The sequence below is a fragment of the Botryllus schlosseri genome, chromosome 8 (assembly GCF_051294905.1).
Source record: "Botryllus schlosseri isolate E-star chromosome 8, Bs_hap1, whole genome shotgun sequence".
In the NCBI taxonomy this organism is placed as follows: Eukaryota; Metazoa; Chordata; class Ascidiacea; order Stolidobranchia; family Styelidae; genus Botryllus; species Botryllus schlosseri.
This window is the reverse complement of record NC_137243.1, coordinates 26,179,206-26,193,483: the sequence shown is the minus strand read 5'-3', so window position 1 is coordinate 26,193,483 and position 14,278 is coordinate 26,179,206. Positions and strand designations below refer to the sequence as shown.

Below are 14,278 nucleotides of genomic sequence, written 5' to 3'. Positions count from 1 at the left end.
ATGTTCGAGTGTCCACCGCGCTAGAAAATACCCCCTAACATGATGGGTGATTAACAACGTGGTCCGAACCTATCTCCAGACAAGCCTCAGACATGATATCCGAGTGTCAATACAGGCCGAACACACCCCAGACATGCCCTAAATGTGTCCCAGACATGATGCTCGAGTGTCATAAGTCATAACGCAGTGTCATAACGCAGTCCGAACACATCCCTACCACGATGTTCGATATACAATGCAGTCCGAACTTACTCCAGTCACGCCTCAGACATGATGTCCGAGTGTTAACGCAGTTCGAACACACCCCTGACAAGCCCCTAAGATATGTGAGTTGAAATGTTGTTCAAAAACATCCAGACATCATATCCGGCAATAGGAAAATGCGCAAGACACAAAATACGATGCGATTCCAATGTTACTATTTTTCATTATCATCCTTTTGGTCATTATATTTCAATATAAACTCCCAATTCACCCTGTTTGCACAAAATAAATCCGCCGGTTTTGGTTGAGCGGTTTATCAAAAAGGCGCGAGATCAATACGAGGAAGGATTTGGATTTCAAATAATCGCAATTAATAATTTTTATCTGATTCAATAACAATGGATATCGATTTTAGATTAGTTTTACGATCAATATATGTAGAATTAACTTGAAATGTCACATAACTTTACACTTCAACGTGTTATTCGGATCAGATGCCTACCTTTTATTGATTTGGACTTGGATTTTAATTTCGAATTCGTAACAGGATTTGGATTTTACAATATTATATCCACCCATATCGGCGCGAACGCGAATGGCGAAACCAGCCATGTTTTGTGGTGGTGCAGGTTTCTTACGTTTTGATTTCTTCGTTTATTGCAACTTAGGATGAGTCTGTGGCTGTGTCCTACCGAATGTTGCGATGGTGTAGAGTCGTTTCCCAATAGAAGGTCCTTATTATCTCACCTGAGGCGGTTCCACCGAGACGAAAGTAACTGTGGCTAGTGTCAATGTATTTCATGACGAGTCGCACAAATATCAGGTTCAAGATATTTATGTTGTTGAGAAAACTGCTGATGACCTAACACTTTGTAGAATTGAGTATATATTGTTTGTCAATGCCGAGTGCTTCTTTTGTACTAAATTGATAAAGTCTATTCAGTTTATCAAACACTTTCATAGTTACTCTGTTAAAGAAGATGGCGTTCGTGTTTTTCGTCCTACAGACTTGATGTATCATGAACCACAGCAGATATATGTAATCAATGACATTAACCTGATGAGGTTACGTCGCGGGCTCGCGGCGTATATAACTGATCAATATTTGTGATTTGATGTATTTCAGGTTATTGGAATAGTCTTGATTGCTATGGCTAACGCTGAAGCACAGTTAAAGTTGAAGGTGACCTATGGTGACCGTTCAAAAGTATTTAGAGTAAACTCTGTATTAGAAGTGAAAACTGCTGTATTACATAAATTTCCTGAAGTTCCCGCTGACAATGCCAACATTGAGTACCATGACAAAGATTTTGGCTGGGCTGATTTTGATTCTGATGTGGAACTACGCAGTGGCGATATTTTGAAATTGAGTGAAAAAAAAATCAGGTAATTTAGTCTCATGGTTATACAATTACCATAATATACATGCTTCGTTACTTGATATTTTTGTCTTGCAGAGCCTTCTTCGAAAGTGACAGATTTGCTTGGTGCTGGTGTTCGTAATTCAAAGTGCACCAGTAATGTGGATGTATCATTGACTGAAGAGCAGACGAATAGTAAGTTTTATGCCGCCTACTGCAGGACCGGCCAACCCGTGGCCCGCGGGCTACATGTGAATAGTGTGGATAGTGGCCCGCGCAATGATTCGTCGCTTGCATGTGGCCCTTCGGCCGAAAAGGTTGGCCACGCCTGACCTACTGTTTGACGGTGTATAGCAGTGTTCCCAAATACATTCTTACACAATGTGTAAGTGACATTCACAATTACAAATTCAAATTGCAAACCACGCCATAGTATAATGGTGCATTCAGCTTCTTGACTATGTAACATTCGTCCACTTTTCATTCAGACTTGACGTGCCACCGTATACAAGAACACTGGTGTGTACAGCTCTAGGGCAAGAATATAAAGTTCTGAGATCAAGCTTGGCAGATGAAGATCATTATCTTCCAGCATGGGTGAGTTTTGAAGCTTGAAGTATGGTAGTTCTACACCAGGGATGGGCAAACTACGGCCCGCGGGCCGCATGCGTCCCGCAACACCGTTCTGTGCGGCCCGCGAGAGTCTAAAGAAACTTTTTATAAATATTGATAAAATGCGCACAAAAAAATCGAATTAATGCAGGGACTTGATTTAATTTTTCTTAGTATATTTCACCACGATAATTCTAAGACAGTGGTTCTCAAACTGGTGGGCATGCCCGTGGGGGCGTGCAAGCATCTGAATGGGGGCGCGAAGCTGAGCTCGACTGAAAATAATTTCAGATGTTGAATGCGGTCCGCGAGCTCAAAAGTTTGCCCACCCCTGAGCTACACTCTCTAAAATCCGTAACATTTTAGCACGCTTGGAAAAAGAAACTGGATCACAAAATTTTTAACGAACGTCGGAAAGTAAAAAATCCAGGCGATCCGGTTCTCATCGCAAATAGAATAAAGTATGGAAGACCTGGTCCACGGAGACGGCTCCATACTGAAGAATCCGACACGAGCAGCCCTCGATGGCAAGAAACCCCGAAGTTCTGGTCTTCCTGCTAACGAAGTAGGAAATTACTATTTTCGGGGCTTGTCGGTCGGGAACCGCTGATTCATATATTAATTAAAAATTTCAGGTCGGAGAATCTTCGAACAATGAGGAAAGCTTCGCCGAACATAAGTCAATCATATTATCGGAATCAAGTTCATCTAACCCAGCCAAGGCAAAGCTTATGAAAACAATGAAAGCCACTTTCAAAAGGCGTCGGTTTGATATAGAAGACGGGAACATGCCAACTGCTGACATTCTTGTGGAGTATCCCCTTCTCAGAAATTCATATTGGGTAAGAAGCAATATCATTGGTTTGATTTCTGTTTAACGGTAACTGATAATGTTTCAGCTATTGGAAGAAATGAAGCTGATTAACAATGGTCTAGATATTCTGGACAAGAACAAAGAAAAGAAATTCTCCAAGCATGCAAGAAGAATCAAGTGGGATCGCTTGCCAGCCAACATTGTAGATGTGATAGGTACAATGCTTTGAATATACAAATTATTGGACAACTCAAAATATGAATTTGTGTTTTTTTTTCATATTCTGCAGAACTCAATTGGATGCTCGGTATACCTTCAATGTTCAACGAATCCTATGACAAATTCTTGGTTATAAACAAGGTTTGTACCAAGTACATGTCGACATTGCATTGCTATAAAATATACTTTACTGCGCTGATAATAGGCTCACAGCTAGATATGTCAGTATAAGTCAGTGGCGGCTAACCCGTGGCTTGCGAGATGGTTGTGTATGGCCCTCGAGGTAATTCTCGGAACATCGGGTAAAATAGCAAGGCCTGCCAAAATTTGATTGGTCTGACCGCCAAATTTGATGATGACTAAAAAAGCAGTTTTGGCGTATTTAGGGGCCAGCCACATTTATCGCAGATTTTCGTATATGATTATTAAGTCGAATATCTCGCAGCAGATTTATCGACTTGATATTTTTCTTGGCACTTCGCATGATTTATTGTCACTCGATTTTTTGCATTTAGTATTGGAGCCCACCTGAAAATTATAAATACGCGTCACTTACAGAATTGAGTCCAACTATATATTCGCAATTAGGGGATAACGTTGTGTCGTCCAACATGCGACTTCGCTTGTGTGCTCGCAGCGAGATAGACGATGAAACTTTGCACAATAGGACGGAGGGATGTTCACCGAAACCTTCGATATTGCTATATCTAAACGCCGAATAATCATGTCCTTGCAAAATAAACCCAGTGGTATACAAAGGCAGCCCTCAATATTTGCAAGTAACATATTTATTTATCGAATTCATTCATTGTTTTTGAAAAAATTTCCCACCTAGCGCGATCACGACATGAATGCCCACAGAGTTCTCATGACGTAATGTAAAATGTAAGTCTTATTTTTAATGTTACCTAATTCGGTTGGCTCCTATCGGACGACTTAAGAAAGGTCATTAACATTCAAGTGGCCCACTCAATGGTTCCTAAATCTCTTGTGTCCCTTTGGCTGAAAAGGTACCCCTGGTATAAGTGCTGTCATAGTCATAATTTTGACCTAATACATCAGCCATTATTACTCTGATAGTATTATTGGCTATATAAGTTTATACTCTCTTTGCCTTTCAGTATACAGTTGTGTGCCCTCTTTTTCCAGGATAATCCAGAATCACCGCACCCAGTCATACATCTTGACACTCGACAAACCAAGTGGACGGTGCACTTTGACGAGCTAGTGATAAATGAAGTAGTAGATTTCACACATGCTTTAGCTCTCATTCTGTCAATACATTGGGTATTCAATATCCAGTTCGCATGTGGTGTGGATAAGACTCTACATTACTTGTCCATCTGCATTGCAAAAATCAAAGGCTGCATATGCCGTCTGCGGTCGCTTCAATGTGTGAAACAATTTGATTTGCAGTTTTTAAATTCATTTGATCATTGATATACAATGGTAAGTGTAAATAGTTTTGCTTTTTTGGGAGTGCTGAAGTAGATTTGGCCTCAAGTGATTATATTTACAGCGTATTACTTCATTACTTGACAATTCTGACGTTGTAAAGTAGAAAATAGGTTTGTACTGGACCTAATGATACTTTAGGAACTACATGAGTGCTTGTCAAGCCATTCAAGCTGCACTCCTGTGGAGCATGCTTGGTCTGCTGCAGGCTAAGTCATGCAAATATTTTTTGCACAATTTCTTTTTATACATGCTGCTGTTGATTTTCATACTGTGCTTGAGCCTGCTGTATATTTCCTGCTGATCTGCTGCTGTTAATCGGCTTTAAATAAATGAGCCTTTTCGCTATAGTTTTGTGAACAATCATGGCCGCCGAATGCATTGGGTCTTTCTGCCAGTACAGGTGCAAGATTTGGGTATAATAAGAGAGAGAAAAAGAGAGTTACAAGATATAGCTTGTACTGAGTTTACTAGATTTAGCTTGTCAGCTTGTAACGAATTACAAGAAAAATACTGTAAACTTGTAATCGAGTATAGCATAGGCTTACCATATTTCGGAAATGAAAAAAGAGGACACTTTTTCAGAAATTTCAGACATGCAAAACTTGAGAAGAATTCTCAAAAACCGGTAAATTTTTCCCACTTCATGATCGGTTGACTAAAAAAAAAAGGTCATCACTTCCGCTCAGAGCTCAAAATCACGTTTTTCACTCCACATTTCCCGGTGGATGACTAAAAAAAAAAAAAAAAGGTCTTCTTCTCGCTCAGAGCTGTCATCACCACTTTTCCCTCCCAAATACCCGCCGGAGCTTCACTTCTGCGCTAATTTGCGGCATATCACTCGCAATTTCCTCTAAATCTGACCTAAATTTTCAAAAAAGAGGACAAAATCTCAAAAAAGAGGACAAAAGGGCGTCCTCCGAGGACACTTTCAAAAAAGTCAAAAAAGAGGACAAATCCTCTTAAAAGAGGACGTATGGTAAGCCTAGTATAGCATATTTTTTCTTGTAATTTTACAAGAATAATTTTTACAGTGTAGCAACTGGTCAACTTAGCATGCGGCGCTGATATTTCTCGTTTCCCGAACAATATTATACATCCTAAACTGATATTCCAACTCATCAGTCCTATCCGTGACAACGAATGTAACCAGCGAGACCGGCCGATAGCCACAGCCTTATAATATAATATAGTGGCTATATCTACGATTGTCAGTTGTTTCTTTTACCCTACTATATACTATACTGAAATTGGTACTAGGGCCAACAATTTCCGTATGACAGACCCCAGTCTCGCGAACGAGGTTGAATCAGGTCAAATCACCACGAGAATGATATCAGTAACATTCAGTTCCACGTATACATTGGCTGCAGAGATTTTCAAGCTAATCAATTTTGCCAATAGCCTGGTAAACTTCAGAAACGAGTAACTGTCTGTAATTTTGCGAAGAAATTCTGGTAACTTGACTTTAGAGCTAACTTGAGGTAATATTACATATCAAAATGTAAAATTACAAGCTACGCACAGCAGTTATTGGCAGCTACTGGTAATTCGTTGCAAAATTTACGGAGATTTCCCAGTAAATCTACCAGATTTTTTACAGTGTAGATTTTATCTATGACAAGTACTGCACATCTTTAGACGATCGAGGTACTATATACTATGGACAGCATGAATTACAGCATAACCAACGTGCTGAATGTCAGCGATAGTTGGGAGGTGATCGATTTGGACGATATTGAAAATACATAGCATCAAAGACTGGACATTGTATCAGCTAAAAATGAATATGATGGTGATACTGGAAATAGACTACGCAGCATCACCGACTCTTACGCCGTGGTAATGGTATCGACAGAAGCGATAGGGTCGCCGTTTATGGTGATTAAGTCGAAGAAAAAACCTGTCACATTATCAGAAGAGTTAATGAGCTCTTTCCATGACTTGACGCAGACGTATTTCTCAACGGATTTGGATCGACCGCCCCGGACAACGGAACACTTGGAGCCTATCTCAGACCAAAAAACATACCACCCATCACCGAAACTTCTGAGATGCTCTTCCGAAAATAACCTGCAGAAAAAACACCGAACCACGGGTTATTTTGAAAAGACGTACGATATTGAAGGGCCCCTCGGAAGTGGTGGTGGAGGTACTGTTTATGCAGGTGAGCTGATACTTACATGGCACTAAATATCCACGCATTTCTCATCCAATGGAATTGTCTGTCTCTAGTTTTAGACCAGCTCAATGTTACACGAACGTCGAACACGAGTCACTTAATCCGTGATATCTTCAGTGGCGGCTCGTGACAATATCGGGTGGTGGGGCAAGGGCTGCGAGCGACTTTTATCAACATGACGTCACAATGGCGTTTTCCAACGTAAAAAAGTAACTTTATGATGCTCACATGAATTTCTCGACAACAGTGATTTTAACGTAGGTGCCGCGAGAGGTTTGCCGGTGAGCCGTGACTTGAAGTGTGGTAACAAATGTTTTATTCATTTATTTTTTAACAAAGGATTATTTTACAAAATGTACGTGAACTAAGAATCGTCCCTATGCCACGAATCAAGTATCAGGTCATCCTTAGTAGCATGCGTTATGATTTCATGGTATAGTCATAGATTACGCAAATCGATAGACCCTAATTTTTCTAAGCCCGTCCGAAAGTGTTTCGCACACGATCCTGGTGTGTTACGACCACTGAGCTGGTGATTACGACCAGAGATGGGCGGATTCCAAAATTTCGGGATCCGAATCTATCCGGATCCGGCTGGCAATTGGAAATTCATAGTCCAAAGAAATCCGGCTGGTGAATGTCCAGTTCGGAATCCGAAAAAATCCTGCCAGAACAATGCTAATTAATCATACCACAGCAAAAAAATCCGGCTAAAATCCGACCGTCACCCCAAATTCAAAATCCGGATCCAGTCCGGCCAGGTAAAAAAACATTGAAATCCTGCTCCGGCTCCTGAACCGGACTGTGACCATCTCTGGTTACGACCAGGTGATAATAGGCAACCAAAACGTAGGCACCCGGCGTACGATTGGATCAATAGACTGGACAACTTCTAGACCTCTCATTTTCGCTCTAAAGACAACTGCGTAAACTACGTACGGAACAAAGATTCAATACGATTCATGTTCGCACTTGACTTGACCTGACTCATTCCAATGACTAGAACTCGAGAGATTGCGTAAGCCTAACTGGAAAGGTCAACGAGTTCGGACACATACGCAATTGTTATCTCATAGATTGGGCCCGTCATATTGAATCCAGAACATCAATTTGAATGGTCTTTGAAGAACTAAGGACAGCAGCCTCGGAACTTCGGTCTCGGAACATCATAGGACATTTTGGCCTTGAAACTGGAGACTGTGACACAACACATACGGCTTAGAGTCTATAAGTCTGCTGCGAAATCGGCGTTGGAAAATATACTAATCAATAAATACATGAATAAAAGCCGTAACTTAGTATACTGTTACAAGAAATCATCGAGAAGTAGCATACGCAATCTCATAACCCATTCCGGTATGGTACACTGTCAAAATCAATACAAACAGACGAACACCGAACTTTGAGTAAAATAGATCGAGGAATAGGCTGATCGAATGATCAGCTGTTAGCCGACATCGAAAATGAAATAGCTATCGCATTTGACAGGGGATTGTAAGCAAATGGTTTGAAGGCCACAATTTCACAGTGAAATGGACATTGGCGAACATAAAATTATGTGAATATTTGAATGCAAACCGAGAATCTTGGTCAGCTGTTTCATGCGATCATCGAGATATACCATTGGAAATATCATCACCGATCTCGTTATGGAACGCAGACTATAGATTAGCACAGACCGACACCGGCTATTGCGTGAGATCCGCAATGACGTAGGTAGGCTAAGTATCAGATCAGCGCGCATCTCTACCATACTCGACCTCGAAAACGAAATAACTGCCTCAATCATTGAGTGTCAACTTTAAGACTTGGCACCGTGTTCGATACTAAAATCCAGACATACCGTGCGAAAGCTCATGACAGATCTAGGTATGGAACATCGTTGAAATCAATAGAGACCAATAACGGCTTTTGCGTAAATTTGTTGGCGATAAATGAAGAGTCAGCTCTTACTCGACTTTGGAAACGAAATTACCACCCACATAGTTCAGTGACAAACTTAAAACTTGTTACATCGGTCGATACTAACACTTATCGTGCCAAATGTCATGACCGATCTCGGTATAGAACATCGTCAAAATCAATGGAGACCAATACCGGCTTTTGAGTAAAATCTGTTTGCTTTACTATGTACATGATAGATCAGCACACACTGAACTTCGGAAACGGAATTACTACCATTATCTATAAGTAGCAAGCCTGAAACTTGGAGCAGTGTTAAATACTACCTTCACGACATATCATACCAAGTTTCAAGAAATATCATGGTGCGAAACCCCGTCAAAATCGACCTGTTCCAGCAAAGGTCGACTCAACGCATATTACGGTAACCGAGTTCAGATATAGATACGATTGTTACATCACACCTTAGGGGCCAGCAAGCATATTTGCCCCGGTTGCTCGGCCATTTTACGAATAGGAGAGAGTAAATCACCGTTTCTTTATTGTGCGCGGCTTTGAGAGAATAGATAGTGAAAGCTTGTTATGAGCGCTACCGGGGCAAGCCCCGGCTAGGCATTCACAAAGCGAAAACACAGAAGAGAATTCGATTTTCGCAGAGACTTCGCTATGTATGGGCGTTTGCAAGCGAAAGCACAAGAAGAACGCGGGTTTCGCTGTGATCTCGGTATATATTGATTGCTGTGCGTCTATAAATGGTTAAATTGTTATTGAACAGAATTTTAGGTGGGGCAATGCCCCAGTTGCCCTATAGGACGAGCCGCCACTGGATATCTTGTTGTAGTTTCGATAGACTGTTACAGTTTTTTGTTGTTGTATGGGGAGTTGTTGAGCTCAAGCAGATCTTGAGCAGTAATGCTAATCATTTTGCTATACGCACGGGTGATCGATCTATCCACATAACTTTGCCAATAACGAGACAACAGCAAATAGCGAGTAATGTGCTAACGATACCACTTTTCATGATATAGATCAGTGGTTCTCAACCTTTTTTGACACGCGCCCCCCTTGGAGATGGTCAAAAAAATCGCGCCCTCCCCCTGACCCCCCTTGCATTTATCGTCATGTCAAAAAGAGCACATCATCTAATACAGAGGTGGGCAACGTTTTTGATAATCATGGCCGCATTTCGATTGCTTATGTAGCGAAAGGCCGCGTTCTATAGGGCATAGCCGCAATGAACGATCTGGACGCAAAATTCCTATGGTAAACTGTCCATATCCATTCCCGGTGAACTCCGGACTATTCTACTTTTCACAATGGCCTATTGTGCGCACCGAAATAGCGAGCGGCAATGGTATGAATAGTTGCCGGGAGGTGCATATTGTCGCGCGGAGCGCGAAAATTTTTCAGGGCCGCGAACTAATTGTTATTTTCTTGCCAATTCCCATTCGGCTGCATTAAAATCGAAAAATGAATTCTTGTTGAATTGCGCGGAGGGCGAAGAAAATTTCAAGATTAATTAAAATCTCTCGAAAATGCGGGAGTGAATTTGTAATTGCAATTTGCATGTCTACGGCCGCCAACACATACTAATTGAATTAGGCGTCGACAGCCGCTCAAATTCCCTTGTAGGGCCGCAGGCTACTCACCCCTGATCTAATAGTATACATAAGGTATATCTTACGCCAATTTTGAATCTGCATTCCAGTTGTTGAGTCTTTTACATTGCTGACAAATTTCTCCAAACTTGTTTGAAAATAACAAAAAAAAACATTGAACAAGACATCCAATAATTAATTTTAAGGTAGGTCACCCTGAGACTAATCCTGATGCTGGTAGTGAGGCGTCGTTCTGTCCTTCCAGACTAAATTTGATCAGTTTTGGAAATTAATTAAATTGTGTTGATTTATAGCCTAATTGAGGGCGAAACCGGGCAACCTATGTTGCATCTAAGTCTGTCTTAGGCAGTGCAGTTCGCAAGCTACTAACAACAGCTGCCCAGCGCGACAAGCTTTAGGCTACTGTCAAAGCTATGAAGCAATTAATGACTTACACGTGGGAATTGCTCTCTATATCTCAAAAGAATTTCAAAAATTTGCTCAAATGAAGTTGAAATCAGACTATATACTCCGTTGAGCGCGGTTGCTAGAGTTGCAAGCTTTCTTCAATATGGAATAAATTTCATCTTCATTAATCGTCTTCTCATAATGGATGTGAAACACATGTTTAGACACGTACAATTTATACTGACTTTGTCAATCTCTTGCGCCCCCCCCCTATATTGACTTCGTCAATTTCTCGCGCCCCCCCTGAGAGTCTTCCGCGCCCCCCAGGTTGAGAACCCCTGATATAGATAGTGGTACCAATAGTGCGTTCTTCTTTTCGTGTCCATTCGCGGTTGTGCTTCAACAATAGAATTGGAAATGAGCTGCATTGTGTTTTACAGGAACGCGGATACTTGACGGGGCAGCAGTCGCCATTAAAACAATCTCGGAGGAAAAAGTAATTCGATGGGGAGAGCTGGAAGACTGCGTGGTCCTCTTCGAATTAGAACTTTCGCACAAAATATCCAGATCTCGTCATCCCGGTAAGTAAATGACCCCATATTGAAAACGCATATACATGCGCTCATAGGCCCGTTCCTTTTTTTAAGGAATAATCCGCATGCTCGACTGGTATGAGCTTGCGGACTCGTTTGTTATCGCGATGGAACGACCTCAACACATTCTGGATTTACGGCGTTGTATGATCGCATTTGGCGCCTTCTCCGAAGATGAAGCTCGCGATATCATTCGACAAGTCGGCGAGGCAGTTATTCACTGTCACAGCAACGGCGTCGCTCATCGCGACATCAAGCTGGACAACGTACTTCTCAATCTGGGCACTAACGAAGCCAAATTAATTGACTTTGGTTGCGGAACTTTGCCAAAGGTTAGTACCACGAAATATTTATCATTTAATTGCACCATGGATCCATTGATGGCAGTTGTTCCTAACTTCCGTGACTTTGCAGTGCCCTAACGATGGGAGAAAGATACTGTATCATACTGGTACTTGATTAACTTTATTGTATTCAGCACTTCAAAACACGGTATCAAAATATCGATTTCGTTACTAATGGAAATATGACTATTTCTAAAACGTATTTAGAAAGGTAAATAATATCCAGTACGTGCGTACATCTTTTTTCCGGGTAAATGTCTGATGACTTGAAAATAGGATTAAAATACTGTCTCTGAGACGCGAGGCATTCCAAAAGTATTCATTAGTGGAGTCCGAATCTTTAGGCCGAGTCACCGCATTGCAATGACTGAACTAACGTCTTGTTTCGAGCCATTTCAACACCGGAGCATTATCGATATATTTCGTTGTTCTATTCAGAAAACAAGAGATTTCCAATTTGCAGGGACCCCATTATATTACCCGCTGGAATGGTTCTTTGAGGGCTCTTACAGCAGTCGGCGTTTGGATTGCTGGTCACTGGGTGTCTTGTTGTATGCCATGGTGGAGAACCGATATCCTTTCCAAGATTTGGAAGAAACTGCCCGATGCAAGCTGAGGTTTCACCGAGAGGATCCGACAGATTCGTTCAATCATCTGATCAAGTGGATGCTGATGAAAGATCAAGACCTACGACCGACCATCGAGAGTGTGCTGCGCCATCCTTGGTTTAGGAAATGAGATTCTACAGCAACGTGCTCGTCGGTGCGACAGGTTGAGTGTGGGTCACAACGTAGAATGCGGATTACATTGAAGAGAATGTGTATGAGACACAGCAACAGCTCAACGCCATACCGCGTCTGTGGTGATCACGTACGATGTCGTTTGTTAAACTCGCAGTTGGTCAGCAATGAAGTACTTGTGCTATTTAGGAGTGCTCAATTAAACTTTTCCTACTTTCACGACTGATGGACGTGGGTATGTCTTCATAGTAGTTGAGTCATTTAGACGAAAACCTACCTCTTGGGCTTTTGAAGTGTAGAAAGTAGTTCTTTGAATCAATCGCATGATCTTTTGAGTGATTTTATTTTGGTAACAACCGCTTAAAACACTCCATGTGTCATGATTAGGTATATTTTAGGAAATTTCTCCATTTATAGTGTCATCAGACATGTCGCGTTCTCACGAAGATGCATCTTGAAATTTAGAAAATGGCCCCTCCGAGTTATACTACTAAAACTACGCGACACCTTTGGATTCCTAAAATTACTTACTGCAGTAAATTTTATACTTGTACATGTAATTGAGTAAAACTTTGCGGCATTACTTATATTTTTACTTGAATAGAAATGCTTTCTAGATTGACCACCCTGATTACATTTCAGTTACATTCATCTTACGTTAACTGGCATCCATTTTCCATTCCAACTCATGGTGCTTCTAATTTTATTTGCGATTTCTTGCCTTCCCTAAACAACATTCAGAGTTAATATTGCATTGATAATGCGTTGACATTCAATATATTTTTGCATGCAAAATATATATATTGTCGCCTGATTTGTACACTGCAAGTTAGTGTAGCCTGACAACGACAGTGAAAGAGTGAATAGACATGGATCTTATTTTCCCCGGAATATAGTTTCACGGCTCCTCTGACCAGAGTTGGAGTAAAATTGATTGTAATAAAATGGATTCAGTGATTACACTGGTCTACACGATTTTTGCGCCAGGATTCCTTCAAGTCATTTATACCTAATTTGAGGGGCGCTGAATCCGAATCTGGCGTTAGGTTTGTTCTATCACGTCACGTTTTAGAAAGACTTTTTATGTTGGTTTTCACTACTTTTTCGGGGTACTTAATTAGATTAAACCTACTTCCTGAAGTTGATATGTTTTTTGACTACTTCCACTGAACAGTATTTTGGATAAACTATTTACTTTTGGTATCTGGATTTCGAAAAGTAGAAAGTGGTTTGAGGAAAAGATTGCACCACTCTCATGAGTTTCAATATAATTCAAACTACGTGACATAGCCCCTGAAGCATGGTAACTGAATATATTTCCGAATATTCTACCAATGTGTAATGTCATTATAGACAGTTTGCGTTAGCCGAGAAGATACATCTTGCGATTTCGTATGTAGTCACCTCCGACTAACTGCTGAAAGTATGTGACCACCTTCCCACGACCAAATATATACTTAGACTTACTGACTTTTAGTACTTCGGAGACCTTTCGTTTCGTCTTCTACTTCAAGAACTTTTCACTAGTACTTCTACTTGTATTTTACTTCTATTTTATGGGCCAAAAAGAAGTCCCGATTAAAATATGAGAGTACCACTGGATTCAAGTTCACCGAAAACTCACTTATTCTGTTCTATAACAACCCAGGTTTCATCATTATAGATGATTACAATATTTTGATCTAATGCTGTTGTACGCTCACCGCAATATGCCACTAACGAAAGCCGAAATTTGATTAAATTATGAAAATGAGAAAACACATTTGTCGTGATAAAGAAATTCTGAGCACACAATCAGATTCAGCAACCGAAAATTAGCCTTAATCAATCATTAAAAAATTTTGCG

General features: G+C 40.9%; 2 protein-coding genes and 1 long non-coding RNA gene across 4 annotated transcripts in view; all 3 read left to right on the top strand.

The window, feature by feature from the left end:
- Nucleotides 1–14,278, top strand: part of LOC145444692 (uncharacterized) — a 330,781-nt gene that overhangs the window by 125,158 nt on the left and 191,345 nt on the right. The window lies entirely within an intron of this gene.
- On the top strand, nucleotides 721–5,031 carry LOC145445531 (uncharacterized). Of its 2 annotated transcripts, XM_080323714.1 has the most exons (8): nucleotides 721–1,590; nucleotides 1,664–1,760; nucleotides 2,054–2,162; nucleotides 2,544–2,742; nucleotides 2,813–3,019; nucleotides 3,077–3,206; nucleotides 3,281–3,351; nucleotides 4,360–5,031. In XM_080323714.1, the coding sequence occupies exons 4-8, from the start codon at nucleotides 2,641–2,643 to the stop codon at nucleotides 4,648–4,650; spliced, it is 801 nt and encodes a 266-aa protein (XP_080179840.1). In that variant the 5' UTR covers nucleotides 721–1,590; nucleotides 1,664–1,760; nucleotides 2,054–2,162; nucleotides 2,544–2,640; the 3' UTR covers nucleotides 4,651–5,031. The 2 variants fall into 2 exon arrangements, with proteins under 2 accessions (XP_080179840.1, XP_080179839.1); XM_080323713.1 differs by having other exon boundaries at nucleotides 721–1,760.
- LOC145444132 (serine/threonine-protein kinase pim-3-like) lies at nucleotides 6,511–13,156 on the top strand. The gene is made up of 4 exons (XM_080322058.1): nucleotides 6,511–6,832; nucleotides 11,196–11,336; nucleotides 11,403–11,761; nucleotides 11,990–13,156. The coding sequence occupies exons 1-4, from the start codon at nucleotides 6,511–6,513 to the stop codon at nucleotides 12,428–12,430; spliced, it is 1,263 nt and encodes a 420-aa protein (XP_080178184.1). The 3' UTR covers nucleotides 12,431–13,156.